General features: G+C 35.3%; 1 protein-coding gene across 1 annotated transcript in view; it reads left to right on the forward strand.

Annotated features, from left to right (window-relative positions):
• KCNH5 (potassium voltage-gated channel subfamily H member 5) overlaps nucleotides 1-13807 on the forward strand; it is a 277181-nt gene that overhangs the window by 150816 nt on the left and 112558 nt on the right. Inside the window, exon 8 of the mRNA XM_019733674.2 lies at nucleotides 10686-10885. Coding sequence (XP_019589233.1) covers nucleotides 10686-10885 — 200 coding nt within the window. The remainder of the gene's footprint in view (nucleotides 1-10685; nucleotides 10886-13807) is intronic.

Below are 13807 nucleotides of genomic sequence, written 5' to 3' on the forward strand. Positions count from 1 at the left end.
AAACATCTGTTACCATCGCAGAGAATTATAGTGTTTCAGTAGCATACAGTTGGCAAAGTTTGGATTGTACCATCAAATCAAATGCCTTACACCTTGACCAGCTCATCTTGCCTTCCCTAGAAAATATCTGTCTCATGTCACTCATATAATTTTCAAAAGGCACTGTTCATTTTAAATTCTCAGGGTCAGCTAAATTAGCCTGTATCTAGTCCCAGTAAAAATAAAATAAAATAAAAAGTTTTTAAAAATAGTGATTTCAGCTTCTAGAGCCTTGACTTTATGCACATTCAAATGAATGTAAAAAGGAATTGGGGCAAGAGTCAGATTCTAGACAGACAGGAAATGACATGCTTCCTTTTAGGCATCACATCAGGCAGTTTGAGAGATGCAGTCATCCAAACAAAGTGATTGTGTAGGCACTAGCAACATGAGATGGTGGGGTGCGTAAACAGGAAAACCATCAGAGTTCAGATGTTAGTTGAAATTCCATGAATGGACAGTGAGTGAACTCTGATGCAAACAATCATCAGAAGCCCACAGAGCTTGTCTCTCGTGGAAGGGGAGGGGCCATCGGTAGAGGAATTGGAATAATGGTGGAATGACCCAGTGCCCCTGGTTTACCTGGGACAGCCCTCCTTACTCCTGTTGCTCCAGCATCACTATTAAGAGTGCTCTCTTTTATTCTCAAACAAGTGCTGGTTTGAAGGATTCATTATACAGGCACTTAGGTAAGGGGGGGGGGGGGGAGATAAGAGCCAGCAGAGGAGAAGTGTGTCCTAATAGTGAAGGAGATAGCTCTGTTTAAAAGGAAAAGAGAAATGAAAATTGTTCAGGGCAATGTTAAGTCAGTGATGATGAGGCTGACTCGAGATTTTAATGTAGAAAATTCTTAGGAAAGTACGCTCAACCTGTTTAGTTTTGTCCTTTCTCCTTCAGGGCATTTTGCCAAATGTATTGTTATTTAATGATCAGGCTTCTTGTGTTGATATTTTGTCAGATTTCTGATGCATTGTTTAAATATGAAAAAAAATTCATAGCATTTTACTACCAAATTGGTTCAAGTACTGTTAAAAAATAAAAATATGTCCATGAAATTTCACATCTCTGTATGTCCCATAGTGCCTAGCATTGTGTTTATACACAGTAGGCACTTAATAGGTGTGTGCTCTACATGTTAATAAATACCCTGACTATTGACCAATGCAAAGAAGTCCTATTGTAATTATAAAATGGCTAAGATACCATCTTAGAAGTTTTGAAGTTTTGACACAATTTAAAAAGTCTTCTGTGCTCACACAAACTACTTTTATCATTTCACCAAACAAGGGACAGAATCTAGATCAGCTATTATAATTTTCATGCTAGTCTGCAACTTTTGTTGTAACTCACTTTGTTGAAGAACATTCTACTTATTCTTCAGGATTATGAAGGAAATAAATGATCCTAGCCCTGAAGAGCTTAAAGAACAAATTTATTCAAAGATGATACCATGTTTTCCCCTGATGAACTGTTTGCTATGCATTACATGAAATTTTAATAGGTAGTAAGATCACTCATGCAGCACACACACAGCTGGAGAGAGACAGTCATGCTAATGCTTTGTTACACTCACATAGTCAGAAAAAGCCTCACATCCCTTTATTTATAGCCAGTAGAAGTTAACTTTTTAAAATTCATTCACTAGGCACAATTCTGACTTGGTTGGAAAAGAAGTTGAGGCTGTAGTTTTTTTCTTCCAATGGCTGAAAGTCTAGGTAGATAAGTGATCAATTAACTTATAGAAAAAATACGAAGTACTGAGTCTGACAGATAGAAAACTTTTTCGCATTGTATAGATCCTACAGTTCTCAGAGTACCTTTACCTTACAGGCTATGTGTATACACTAAACATTTTTGAAAAATAAAATCACAAATGTTTAGTATTTTAGGAATTTTTGCCTGGTGGCCATAGGCAGACTGTTTTATAAAAGAGGTTGGAGATAAGGAAGCTGTTGTGGTGACCTAGCCACAGGATTGTAAGACTAGATTCTGAGATGCTAATAGGAAGAAGGCTGTGAGTGTAAGAGATATTCTGAAGGCAGAATGAAAAGCTCTCGGTAACTGATTTCATAAAGGGGTCCCCTAGGGAGAGGAGCCAGCGGTGGACCTGAGAAAAGCAGTTGTGATCTTGATCAAAATGTCTGCTTGATAAAACAGAGTTTCTCCTTGAAAAGTTGTAACTTTTCTAACCTCTCCCAACATTTAAAGGTTGTATAGATTATGTAGATTGTGGAAATGCTTACAGGAAGAAATTGACCATATCTGATCTCCCTTCCGAGCTCCAAAATGGAAGTCTACACCCCACCACCCAAAGTGCTGCTTATCTGGTTTGGAAACTTGATGTTTAGTATAGTATCCAGATTAGAAAGAAAGCGAGAAAATAGTAACAAGCAGCTAGATCTCTAGCACTGCCCAGTGCTTTAAAGAAAGGGTTCAAAAATTGCTGATAAAAGGCATTTATTTGTTCCTGAGTTCAGTAGGCTGACCTCAATATTTGAGAAAATAGAAGGGAGGAATCCAGCTGAAGGTGGAACCAGCCTTTCCAAAGCATCTCAACTAGATTGTGGTGGAAGGCCAATGATGCAGCAAAGACTTAACGTAAAATTGGAGAGTGGTGATGGGGAGATTGTAAATGTTAGGTTTATATTACACATATTCCTTGGGCATTTTGCCCTCTAAGATTTAGTGATTACACATTTCATTACATCACTAAATATATATATAGAGGGTGCCAAAAAATGTATACACATTTTTAAAAAAGGAAAAAACTGTATAAAAATTGTAATAATATATACTGATAACAAAAGATGAATACAAGTCACGTTTGACTACTGTATTAAATGGTGCTTTGGTAATGTGGCAACCATAGCAGATTTAAGGGCTCTCCTTCTGTACCCAACTAAGCATATCCCAGTTTAGTGAGGGGCCCAGAACATCTCTTGATGCATATCATTTAAGGGGTGCATTCTGTTTTCACATAGTCTAAATTCTTGGCCCTGGGAGTACTTACTTCTTTGAGGCCTGCGGTCCATACTTGAAAACTTTTGGTGAGACCAATGACGGCAAACAACTAACGTTGACTAGAAAAGGTCTGCTATGAGATAGAGTGATTATTATTTGCAATATCAATCTTAAAGCTGATATGAATGTCGTATAGTTAGTTGTTGAGACTGAAGTTCTGATCTGAATTTGTTTCCTTATATTTACAAAGAGGATAAAATAGTAACTGTCTATGAAGGTTTATAGCTCTGTGTTTCTAAAAAATGCAAATAATGTATTCTTTTTATAAAAATAGTACATGCTTTTTGCAAAATATCAAATATTGCAAAAAAGTTTTAAGAACATAAAAATCACCAGAAATCTTATTGCCCAAATATAACAACTATTAACATTTTGTAAGCAACCTTCTAGTCATGTTTCTGTGTATTCCCATAAAATCATCCCCTGCCCAACCCCGACATTAATACATATAACATTACAAAGAGTGGAATTAAGTAACATGTTTTTTCTAACAAAAATGTGCCATTAATCTTTTCAGATCTATACCCAGAAATCCCCATCATCATCATAATGGTCAGTTGTATTGTTGTGCCATCATTTGTGTCTCACAATCTTTATTTTTAAACACATTACTTTTTTCTCATAAACAATATTTCAGTGAACATATTTATGCATCGATTATATAATGGGATAGTATAACTTCCAAGACATAAAATAATTTGGCCAAATGGCAAAAAATGCATTTTTGATCCACACTTGGTCCAGGCATATCTTCTGGACTATTTTCTGATGAAGTCATTTTCTACAATCTTATAATCTGATTTATATATTTTTCATCAACTGCTAGGTTTCAACAATTAATGTCCCCAGATTCTAATATTCTTGGAATGGATTAGCAGGTAATTTTCACTATAGCCATAGCCTTTGTGATATTCCTTATAATAAAATTCCCCCCCTCCATCTCTTCCGGTTGCCAAGTCAGAATGTTTTGATGATACTCTCAGTCAGGTTTGACCCAAGATGGTTTTTATGTACTTGTCATCTACTTTGCTACATAAGAGAATCTTTTAAATTTAATTCAACTTCTATTTATTAATGTGTTCAGAAATTATGTATTTAGAGTTATGCTGTCCATAGACAAATTTAACAAAGTTTAAAAGGTACTTTCAAAAGCTTTATTGTATTTATAGCAAGATATGTTAACAAATACAAAGGAATATAAAAAGATATGTTAACAAATAAAAATATATAGCAAGGTACCTAATTACTGTTTTGAGGAATGATGTATACCTTAGGTTCTATAGAAAAATAAGAGAAATTTCTTGAGCTGGAATAATCAGAGAAAGTTTTATGAAGGAAATAACAAGCCCTGAAGAGTGGCTGGGATTTAGGAAGGATGAAGGAACAGGGAGGGCTTTCATGGGGGAGAGATGTATCAGTTACCTATTGCTGTGTAAGAAATGACTCCAAAACGTAGTGACTTAATACAACAATGATTTATTATTTCTCTATTGGTTGACCCTATTGGTTGACTGGGCAATTGGTTCTTCTCCCCTTGCTTGGTCTCCCTTAGGCAGCCACATTTGGTTGGCACCTCAGCTGGGGGCTTGGTTTCACTGGGACCCCAAGGATAACTAGACCTCTCTATCCTTGCTGGCTTGATGTCCCTCAGTATAACCCAGGGTTCTTCAGGAATAGTGATTTCAAGGGAGCATTTCAAGAGAGCAAAAGCCAAACATGCAAGCTCCCTTATGGTCTAGCTTGGGTAGTTGCATAATATAATTTCTGCCACATTCCATTGAAAAAAATGAAGTCACAAAGCCGGCGCAGATGAAAGGAAATAGATTTTGGTGGAAGAAGCAATAAAGTTTCATTGCAAAGTTTCATTCACATCTCTTTGTGTGCAAGACAGGAATGATTTGTGGTCATATTTTGAGATTCACTACCAGGGAACTGCATGAACAAAGATTTAGGGGCAACCAAGTTGGCATTCTGCTCCTTGTGTTTGCGCTGACTCTTTCCCATCTTTGTATCACCTGATAAAAACATACTCATACCTTATTTTTCTGTAGTCATTTGTATTTACCTAAAGTTTTAGTTATTCTTTGTAATTATGATTTTCAAAAATAATGCCAAAAGGAAAGAATCTCCTTTTCCTTCTGTCATCTGTGAGTGACTGTGCATCACTAGCAATCTCTGTCTGTGGGCCTTTTTATTTCCCAACCTCTTCATATTTCACCTTCCTTGCCTCTCTCTAAGCTGGTTTTAGAATTCTGAGAAACCTGAGAAAAGAGTGACCAGTGTCCTAAGTTTGGCATATCTAGGAGTGCTTCTCACTTGAGATTGTGTTCAGTAGCTAAGACAGCTCCCTCCAAAGTATTTTTTAAGTGACTGCAATAGCCTTTGTAGCAGCTGATGGGGACCTCTACAGAAACATGCAATTTTAATCTTTGGTTGTCTCTGGTTCCCTGACAGTATATTTTGGGAGTTTTTGTTCGACTCATAATAAATGAGTCTGAAATGATGAGGTCAGTATTCGTCGAGCATCTATAATTATTCTTCCTCTTACTTTAGAGGCATTGTGCTGTATTGCCCTGTTCATCTTTATCAACGCTGCAAAAACTTCTATAGATATACAAGCAATGTGAGTGTACTAATTTTATTAGAAGTCAAATGAATTGTACTGTATTATAGGGAATAAAGAAAATTAATTTACTTAGTATAAAAATTAGAGTAACTATTATAGAAGGGCAGAGTGGTGATAAAGCTATTTTGATCCTTTGATTTGTTTTTACTAATACTTTAATTTCTTGTAGTTCTTTGAATGAATAGTCTTCCTATATCTTTCCATTCATCCTCCTCCCTCCCCTTCTAACATCTTTGATCTTATATTAGTAATTGATGAATATAGGTTCATGATTAATTTCCAAAAATCGACTCCTTAGGATATGTAGGAAATGATATCAAAAAGCATTGCCATTTAATTATTAAGATTATTTTGATTGAGTCAGTTGTTATGTTAGTCCTGGGATGAACAGTAAGCTGGTGAAATCTATCCAATATTATACTATAATTTGGTAAGTTCTGAAAATTGTCCCTTCTTTGTCCCAATTTATCTCACTATTGATGGTTAATTCTAATGATTCAGTCAACCTGTATTACCCGAATTCCCCTTTCAAAATCCCCATATCCCTGAGAAGGATAGTATATTAAATAGTTTTTAGTAGTTAATACTTTAAGAAATTAATGAGATGAGTTCTAACAGGATAATTAACGTAGTTCAGATACTTGATGGAGTGGGGCATAGATTAAGTGAAGTCTGGGAAAGAACAAATGTCTGGCTTAAAGTGGATGCCTAGAGGTTGCCTACATATATAGGTCATTACAAAAGAGCATCCTGGGAAACCAGAAGCCATTATGAGAGAGTGGGAAGGACAGTAGTCTTTGAAACTGGATTTTTCTGAAGATCCGCTTCTTCACTTTGTTCTAAAGTCAACTGGAGTCATTTAAAAAATATTAAGAGGCTGTGTGCTTCACATACGATCACGGATAGATGGAATATTTTCCTTCCACTCTTTAAATATCATTATTAAAGGTGGACTTTAGTGAATATCAGTAAAAAGGGAAATGATGGTTGAACCACCTGTGTGGCTTTAAAGGTTACCAGAAATGCATTATCATATTAATATTTTACATTGCTCAGTCTAGGGCAATGATTACTTGCCAAGATTTATGAAAGAAAGATAATTATGAAAAGTAAATGTCACATGTCATCATGAACAGGCACGAAAAGTCTAAAAAATGCAAATTATTAATGCAGCTTGACCTAAGGAGCAAACAAAATGAAGTGACTGGTGAACATAATTTCTTCAGAGACCTGGATATTATCATCTTATCTGTTATCATGAGCAATTCATAGAGGTGGAGGCTGATTTACAATTAATTAGCTGAGCATAGATTTTTGTTTGACTCCGCGAATTGTTTGACTATGATAAATAAACTATAGTTTGTGTACTTGGAATGTCTATAAGTTTGTGGATTTTTATAAACTGTGAAAAGGAGAAGATCGTTAGCCTTCCTTCAAAGAATGCAATTTGGGAGAATGAAAAACTAAGAGTTTTCAGTAGGAAATAGTGTATACTGCTTGAGAGCAGGGATTATGTCTGTTTTTTTATCATTGTATCAATAGTGGCTACTGGAGTGGCTGACTTATAATAGATACTCAGTAAATGCCTATTGAATACAACAGTGCTTGAATGATAATGAAATCTGTGATTTGTGTTATAGCATTACTCAATCTATGTCTCTTTTTGAAAGCATTCATGAATTTAATGTTTAAATTATAAAAATAATAGGTGTGTTTTTGAGTTTTAAAATATAAAATATATTAAATATTTAGAAAAGTATTTTTCAAAGTATACTGTTGGGCTCTGATGTGCACGATCAGGAGCTCACTACCCTCCCCCAGGTTCCCTACCCAACTGAGAATCAATCTGTCTTCATTAGAGTTTATTACAGTTGCATAACTAATCAAACTCAGTGACTTAAAACAAGAACAGCCATTTATTTTACTCATGAATCTGCAGTTTATGCAGGGCTAGGATGGCGTGACTTCTTTCTAGGCCATGTGGTATCAGTTGGGGGGGTCTTGAATGGGTCTGAAAAATTTACTTCTTAATTGTCTCAGCCACATACATGGCTTAAGCTGACATTGTCAAGCATTTGCTGCACATACAATCATAGATCGATAGAACAGAGGAGTGAAGGGATGACTGGTCGAAATTATAATGAGTGCAGCAGGCAGTGCTGTGATGATCTGTGTCCTTGGAACATGACTAGGTTGGATTTAAGTCTCTGTGTGATGGAAAGGGTTTTAAGTGGAAGAGGGCCAAGGTTCGTATGTGTATGCATGAAAAATTAATTGTTTGGAAGCTATTTCCATGATGATGATGATGATGCATAACATTTCATGGAAGCTTACTCCCTACCGGACTGTTTTTTAACCTGTTTTATATGAGTTAACTCATTTAACACAACCCCTTTGTAAAGATTCTAGTGTAATTTTAAAGTTGTAGGTGAGGAGGTAGTAGTCTAGAGCAGTTTAGTAACAGGCCCAAAGACACAAAGCTAGTAAGTGGAAAAGCACATACTAGTAGTGAAGACTCTGCAAGGATGCTGGTAGAGGTAGTGTGATGTGTTTGAACTGAGGCTATATTTTAAAGGTAGAGCCTTTAAAGGAATTGTTGATGGATTAAATATAGGAGATGAATCAAAGAGTGAATTGAAAAATGACTTTGTGGTTTTTGGTCTGAGCAACGGGGTGTGGCTTTGCAATTTACTGAAATGCAAAAGTGCACTTGGCTGTTGGAAAGACTATGTTGTGAATTAAGAGTTCTTTTTTTTGGACATAGTTGACTTGAATAGCTATTAGGCATCCAAGAAGATGCATGTGTTTGTAATTCAGGGTAGAGGTGTGTCATCATTGAGAGATGCTGCTGCATGTGGCTACATATGAATTTTCTGCACTTTTTTTTCCAACTTATTTTAAAGTAAAAAAAATTAAAAAATGTGTATATACATATAATTGAATCTCTTTCCTTAAATCATGACCTTGTTTAGTCCTCTCCAGTGTAGGACACCATACTCACATGAAAATGGGAGTCAGAAGTGGATATCTTTGTAAATATGCCAAACTTATTGAGATGTTGATTACATTCTTCATTTATGAATGCTGAAAACTTTTAATATATTGACAATTTTCTTCATATTTTAGTGCTTAAACTTTTCATTTGAGCATAATGTGCACATATTTAATGTATCCAAAAAGATGAAATGTGTGGTAATTTGTTACACTAAAAAGCAGCAATAAGTCAGTTTGGCAAATACAGAATATTGCAAGCATCTTATGGAGGAGACAAGTTAAATATATCAAAATAATGGGTCATCCTGAGATAGTTATTGACAACTTACAATAGCTGGGTCTTAAAAATCATGATTATAGCATTATTTCATTAATACCTAAAATGCTGATTATTTTTAAACATAAATTCTCCTTATTTTTCTTTTCTGAAAAAGTAAAATTCCGTATTTGTTACTTGATTCTTCTATCATTAATGTGTTCACATTATTTCTGTGTTCGTCTTTCTTAATACCACAATGGTGGAATGGAGATGTTAAGTCTGTGGTTACCTCTATTTTTTATTTTTTATTTGTTTTTAAATATAAATATTCAAAGACTTAAAGACCCAATTAAGAAATGTCAGCACTATATTTTTCTTGGATAGTTTTAACAAAATATCATCTATCTTGTAAATTGTCTCTGCTGGCATCAAAATGCTTAAGTAACTGCAAAAAACTGACTAAATGCTTATAAAATTATAGCTTCTTGTTGTGAAATTATAATTCGTTGAACTCAGAGAACAATTAGTTGTTCATAGAAACAACAAATGATTTTCTGAAAATATGTTAAGGATCTTAAGATGCTTCACTAGCTTGATTTTTATACCACTTTCAGCAAATGGGATTTTGGTTGACGAAATGGGAAAATGAAACAGCCCATACTTTGTTCAGAGGAGTCATTTTTCAAATGCTTGGAGGCTGTAGAATGGAAGTGATAATTTTCTGATTTTCTACTTACTTGTGAAATGCTTATAGAACGTGCATGGTGACTAAACATTGCGTTTACTGAATATTAAGGTAAATAAAGTACTATCCCTTTTCAAAAGAGCTTAGTGTTAATGAGGGAATGAAACCAAAGGGACAGGATAGAGTAGGGGTGGTGTGCAATCGGGGAGGTGTTCAGTTTGGGCTGAACTCACTGCCTTTCAAAGTTTTTACAAGATCAGTTAAACATTAGTAGCCTGACCAGATGTGGAGAGAGACGTGTTGGTAATTTGGGGCTGAGGGAGGGGGTCAGAGTCAGGGGCATTAAGAAACTCTATCCCATTCGCAGGCTCCTATAGATAAATAGCAGTGGTCTGCAGGCTGCCTTTACTCTTAATTAAAATGATGGAATCAAAAAACTTACAACACTGGTATACTGACATGAGTTAAGTAACTTGAATTTTCAGTCACTCCCAAAGTTTTATTTCAGCTGTTAATTGCAGCCCAGTTTCTCTTCAGAACCTTCTAAAAATGGAACATTTTAATTTGTCTTCTCTCCCTGTATTTCTTATGTTCCGTCAAAAATATTTATAAGTAGGGAGTTATTCCAAAAGCTGGAAGGAGCAAGCAGTGAAAAAGAGCATACATTTCTAAACTGGATCATCAGTCCCTGAAAAGTTCAAGTTGATTGGGCTTCATTCAGGAGGACAAGGCTGGAGGACAACTTTAGTCATGAGGCTAGGACTTCTTAGGCAAATTATAACTTCGGATCGTTTAATTCTTCATGGGATCTATTAGTCACTCTCATATTGTGCCACATTGACTAGAGTGGTGCACGCTCATAAAATCATGTTTATCATATTGAAGGTAATGTTTACTGAGTGAATACCAGATTCCAGGCACTCTTCTCCTGGGTTCACATGCATTAACCCTCAAAGTTTATAAAGACATCTCTGTCAAATTATTCATTGATTGAGCCAATATTCACATTATTTTTTTCACTTGGGATATTTGTTTTATTTTCATCATTTCTTCTCTTTCAGCTCTTCTTTATGCAACTATTTTTGGAAATGTTACCACAATTTTCCAGCAAATGTATGCCAATACCAACCGATACCATGAGATGCTGAATAATGTACGGGACTTTCTGAAACTCTATCAGGTCCCCAAAGGCCTTAGTGAACGGGTCATGGATTATATTGTCTCAACATGGTCCATGTCAAAAGGCATCGACACAGAGAAGGTATGGGTTATTATTGTTGTTGTTATTTATTTTCTATTTCAGTGAGATCTTCAGATGCCTGTAGTTTTCACTCACATATTGCTTGTATAATTGCTTCATAAATATTACTCTGTAAGTCATAAGTGACATATCAATCAATAATATTATTGAGTGCTTAGAAGGTGCACGGCACTCAACCATTAATCATCAATTAGTACTAGTCATCACACTCAATTTAGAAATTGTGGTTCCTGAAAACAACTGATTACTTCATTTCCATAAAAGACTCTCATTACCAGTCAGAGTAATTTGCTGCATTCCTCTAAACCTCTTAACAGTGCTGCCATTTTCCTGGTAGATTTTTATCTTCTACTTAAATATCTCTCCTTTTTCTCACATGTTTTGAAAGCAACTTATAATTTCTTTGTTTTTCCCACACAAATCTACAAAACGGATACCACCCTCCCCATTCATCTGACATCTCTAACTTCTTTCTTGTCTTTTCATGGAGCTTCTTGTAATTTTTCCCATCTATCTCATATTAGGGACCACCAAGGAACCAAAGGCCTCCTCACAATCAATGAGACCAAATTTCAAAGACAATTCTCACTTCCTCCACCCAGCTGATTCACATCAAATAGAGAGGAGAATAAGTAGGGCTTGCATCCAAGAGTTTTAAACTGATCGTGATCTATTTTCCTTTGTAAGCACCAGTGGGCATTATTTTTAGGTACTGAATTTTGACATATGGTAATCTGACAGCACATTACCTTCCTGCCATTTCCCACAAATTTGATTTGTTCTCTTAATCATATGAGGTTGACTTGTAGTTTTTCTATGAGACCTGCTCAACAAGCACTTTTCAATGACAAAGGGAAAGAGCAAACTAGCAAAGTAGATGTTTAATTAGGGGAATTTCATGAAGTGACAAGTAGGTAGTTTGTTAAGCCAGAGGAGGTGTTATTAGGAGAAGATGTTTGGGGAGACAGATGGGGAATGAACATGGAATGTGAGAATTGAGGGAGAGAAGCCTTCAGAGGGAGTGCAGGTGAGCTACTCAAGGGTAATTATGTGGAAGAATTGTGAAAGGGGTGAGACGTGCTCCTCTTTCAATGTTTTACAAGATACAGTATAAATTTTCTTGTTAAGTGGCCACTTAAAGTGGAATGTGTAACCACAGAGGGAAAAGGACACATTCCATTTCTGTGGAAATTAATTGATGTATAGCTGAGCGAATATATGGTTAGTAGGGAGGATATCCAAAGAAGGAACAGAATCTTCCTCAGGGGTGAGAGTCAGTGTTTAAGATGTCAAATTCAAGATGTCCTTTGAGGTCCACATTCAGTAAACTGAGATTAAGAGGTAACCATCTATTAGGTTGGTGCAAACGTGATTGCAGTTTTGTAATTGTTTTTAACCTTTTCAACCGCAATTACTTTTGCACCAACCAATACCTTGTCCATCACCATCTCAGGCAGAAGTTTTTTGTTCCAGAAAATGCAGTGGAGTCACTTGGTAGCTGACAGAAAACTTCAGTAAAATGATGAAACAATGGCCTTTTATATTAGAAAAGAGCCCAACCCATAGCCAATGCTGCCCCCATAACCCCAAGGACCTGCTTAACTGCCTGCTTCATGTTGTAGTTAGGATATAATATGCTGGCATGGGGTGTGCCGGAAAGTGCGTATGCCATGCAGCGGGGAACTATTTCTGGATTCCTATTATTTACCACTTTTTTTTTTTTTTTGGCTTGCTTCTTATCGTTTGTGGTCACAGAAATGATTAGTAGAGTATCTACTAATTATCTGATTAGTAGAGTATCCATGGAAAAATGGAGTAATAGGAAAAAAAGATGGAGAGGCTAATATTAAGGGTAGAATAAAAATTTAATTTAAATGAAAAGATTTTAAAATATGTAAAAATATTAAAATGAATTAGCTTTTGGATAAGAAAAAATCATGGATGTCCCTCCTAAATGAATGGGGGAATGCTTTGAGTAGTTTTTGACTAATAGGAGAAAGCAGATTTAAATAACTGGCAAGTATGAAGTTTGGTTGTGTGTGTATAAAATATATCTGAAGTTTAATTTAATGTGGCAAACTCTCTATGCCTGTATTGATTCCTCTCAGCTGAATAAGAAAATCCCCACCCAGGTACATAAGAACTAGTGGTAACAGCACTATGAGTAAAGAGACACATGCCAGAGTCTCAGACTAGGAAGGGGTTATAGAAGATTCCCACTAATTGCATAGTCAATATGGTTAAATTTAAAAATGCATTCTTAGACTACACACCATATGCTATACTGAACAAAAGGAAAACAAAAAATTGGCATCCAACTCTCTGGTTTAGTAATAAACCTAACAACCAAAGTGGAAGACCCATATGCCTATTAGGCATTCAGTTATTTGACAAATAAATAGTTTGTATAATATATAACTTTGAAATACTATCACAAAGTATTGAACTATAGACAAGAATTAGTAGCCAAAGCAAAGAGAGAGAATAGATATGTCAGAACTAGACTTTGCTATGGATAAGAACTAAATATAAGTTAAATGACACATTGCAAAGATGGAATTGGTATATTATTTAATATAATTATAAAATGAGCTAAAACAATCTAAGAAAAAGCCTAACATGAATATCAGAAGGACTAAGAGTTAAATGTTACCATAAGAAACCATAAAATATTAGAAGAAAATATATAAATATATTGAATTTATCTTTGTACTATTATAGCAATGGAATACATAACAAAGTAATAGATTTTGCTAGAAAGTATAAAACTTCACATACCAAAACTATGAAAATGAGATCAAATATTTGCAATCAATATCACAAGTGAAAGGTTAATTATCTTAATACGTAAAATGATTTTTATAAATCAATGAAAATTAGAATACCTGGGGAGAAAAATAAACTGAGTACATGAGTTAATTT

Source organism: Rhinolophus sinicus, linkage group LG03 (assembly GCF_036562045.2).
Source record: "Rhinolophus sinicus isolate RSC01 linkage group LG03, ASM3656204v1, whole genome shotgun sequence".
Lineage (NCBI taxonomy): Eukaryota > Metazoa > Chordata > Mammalia > Chiroptera > Rhinolophidae > Rhinolophus > Rhinolophus sinicus.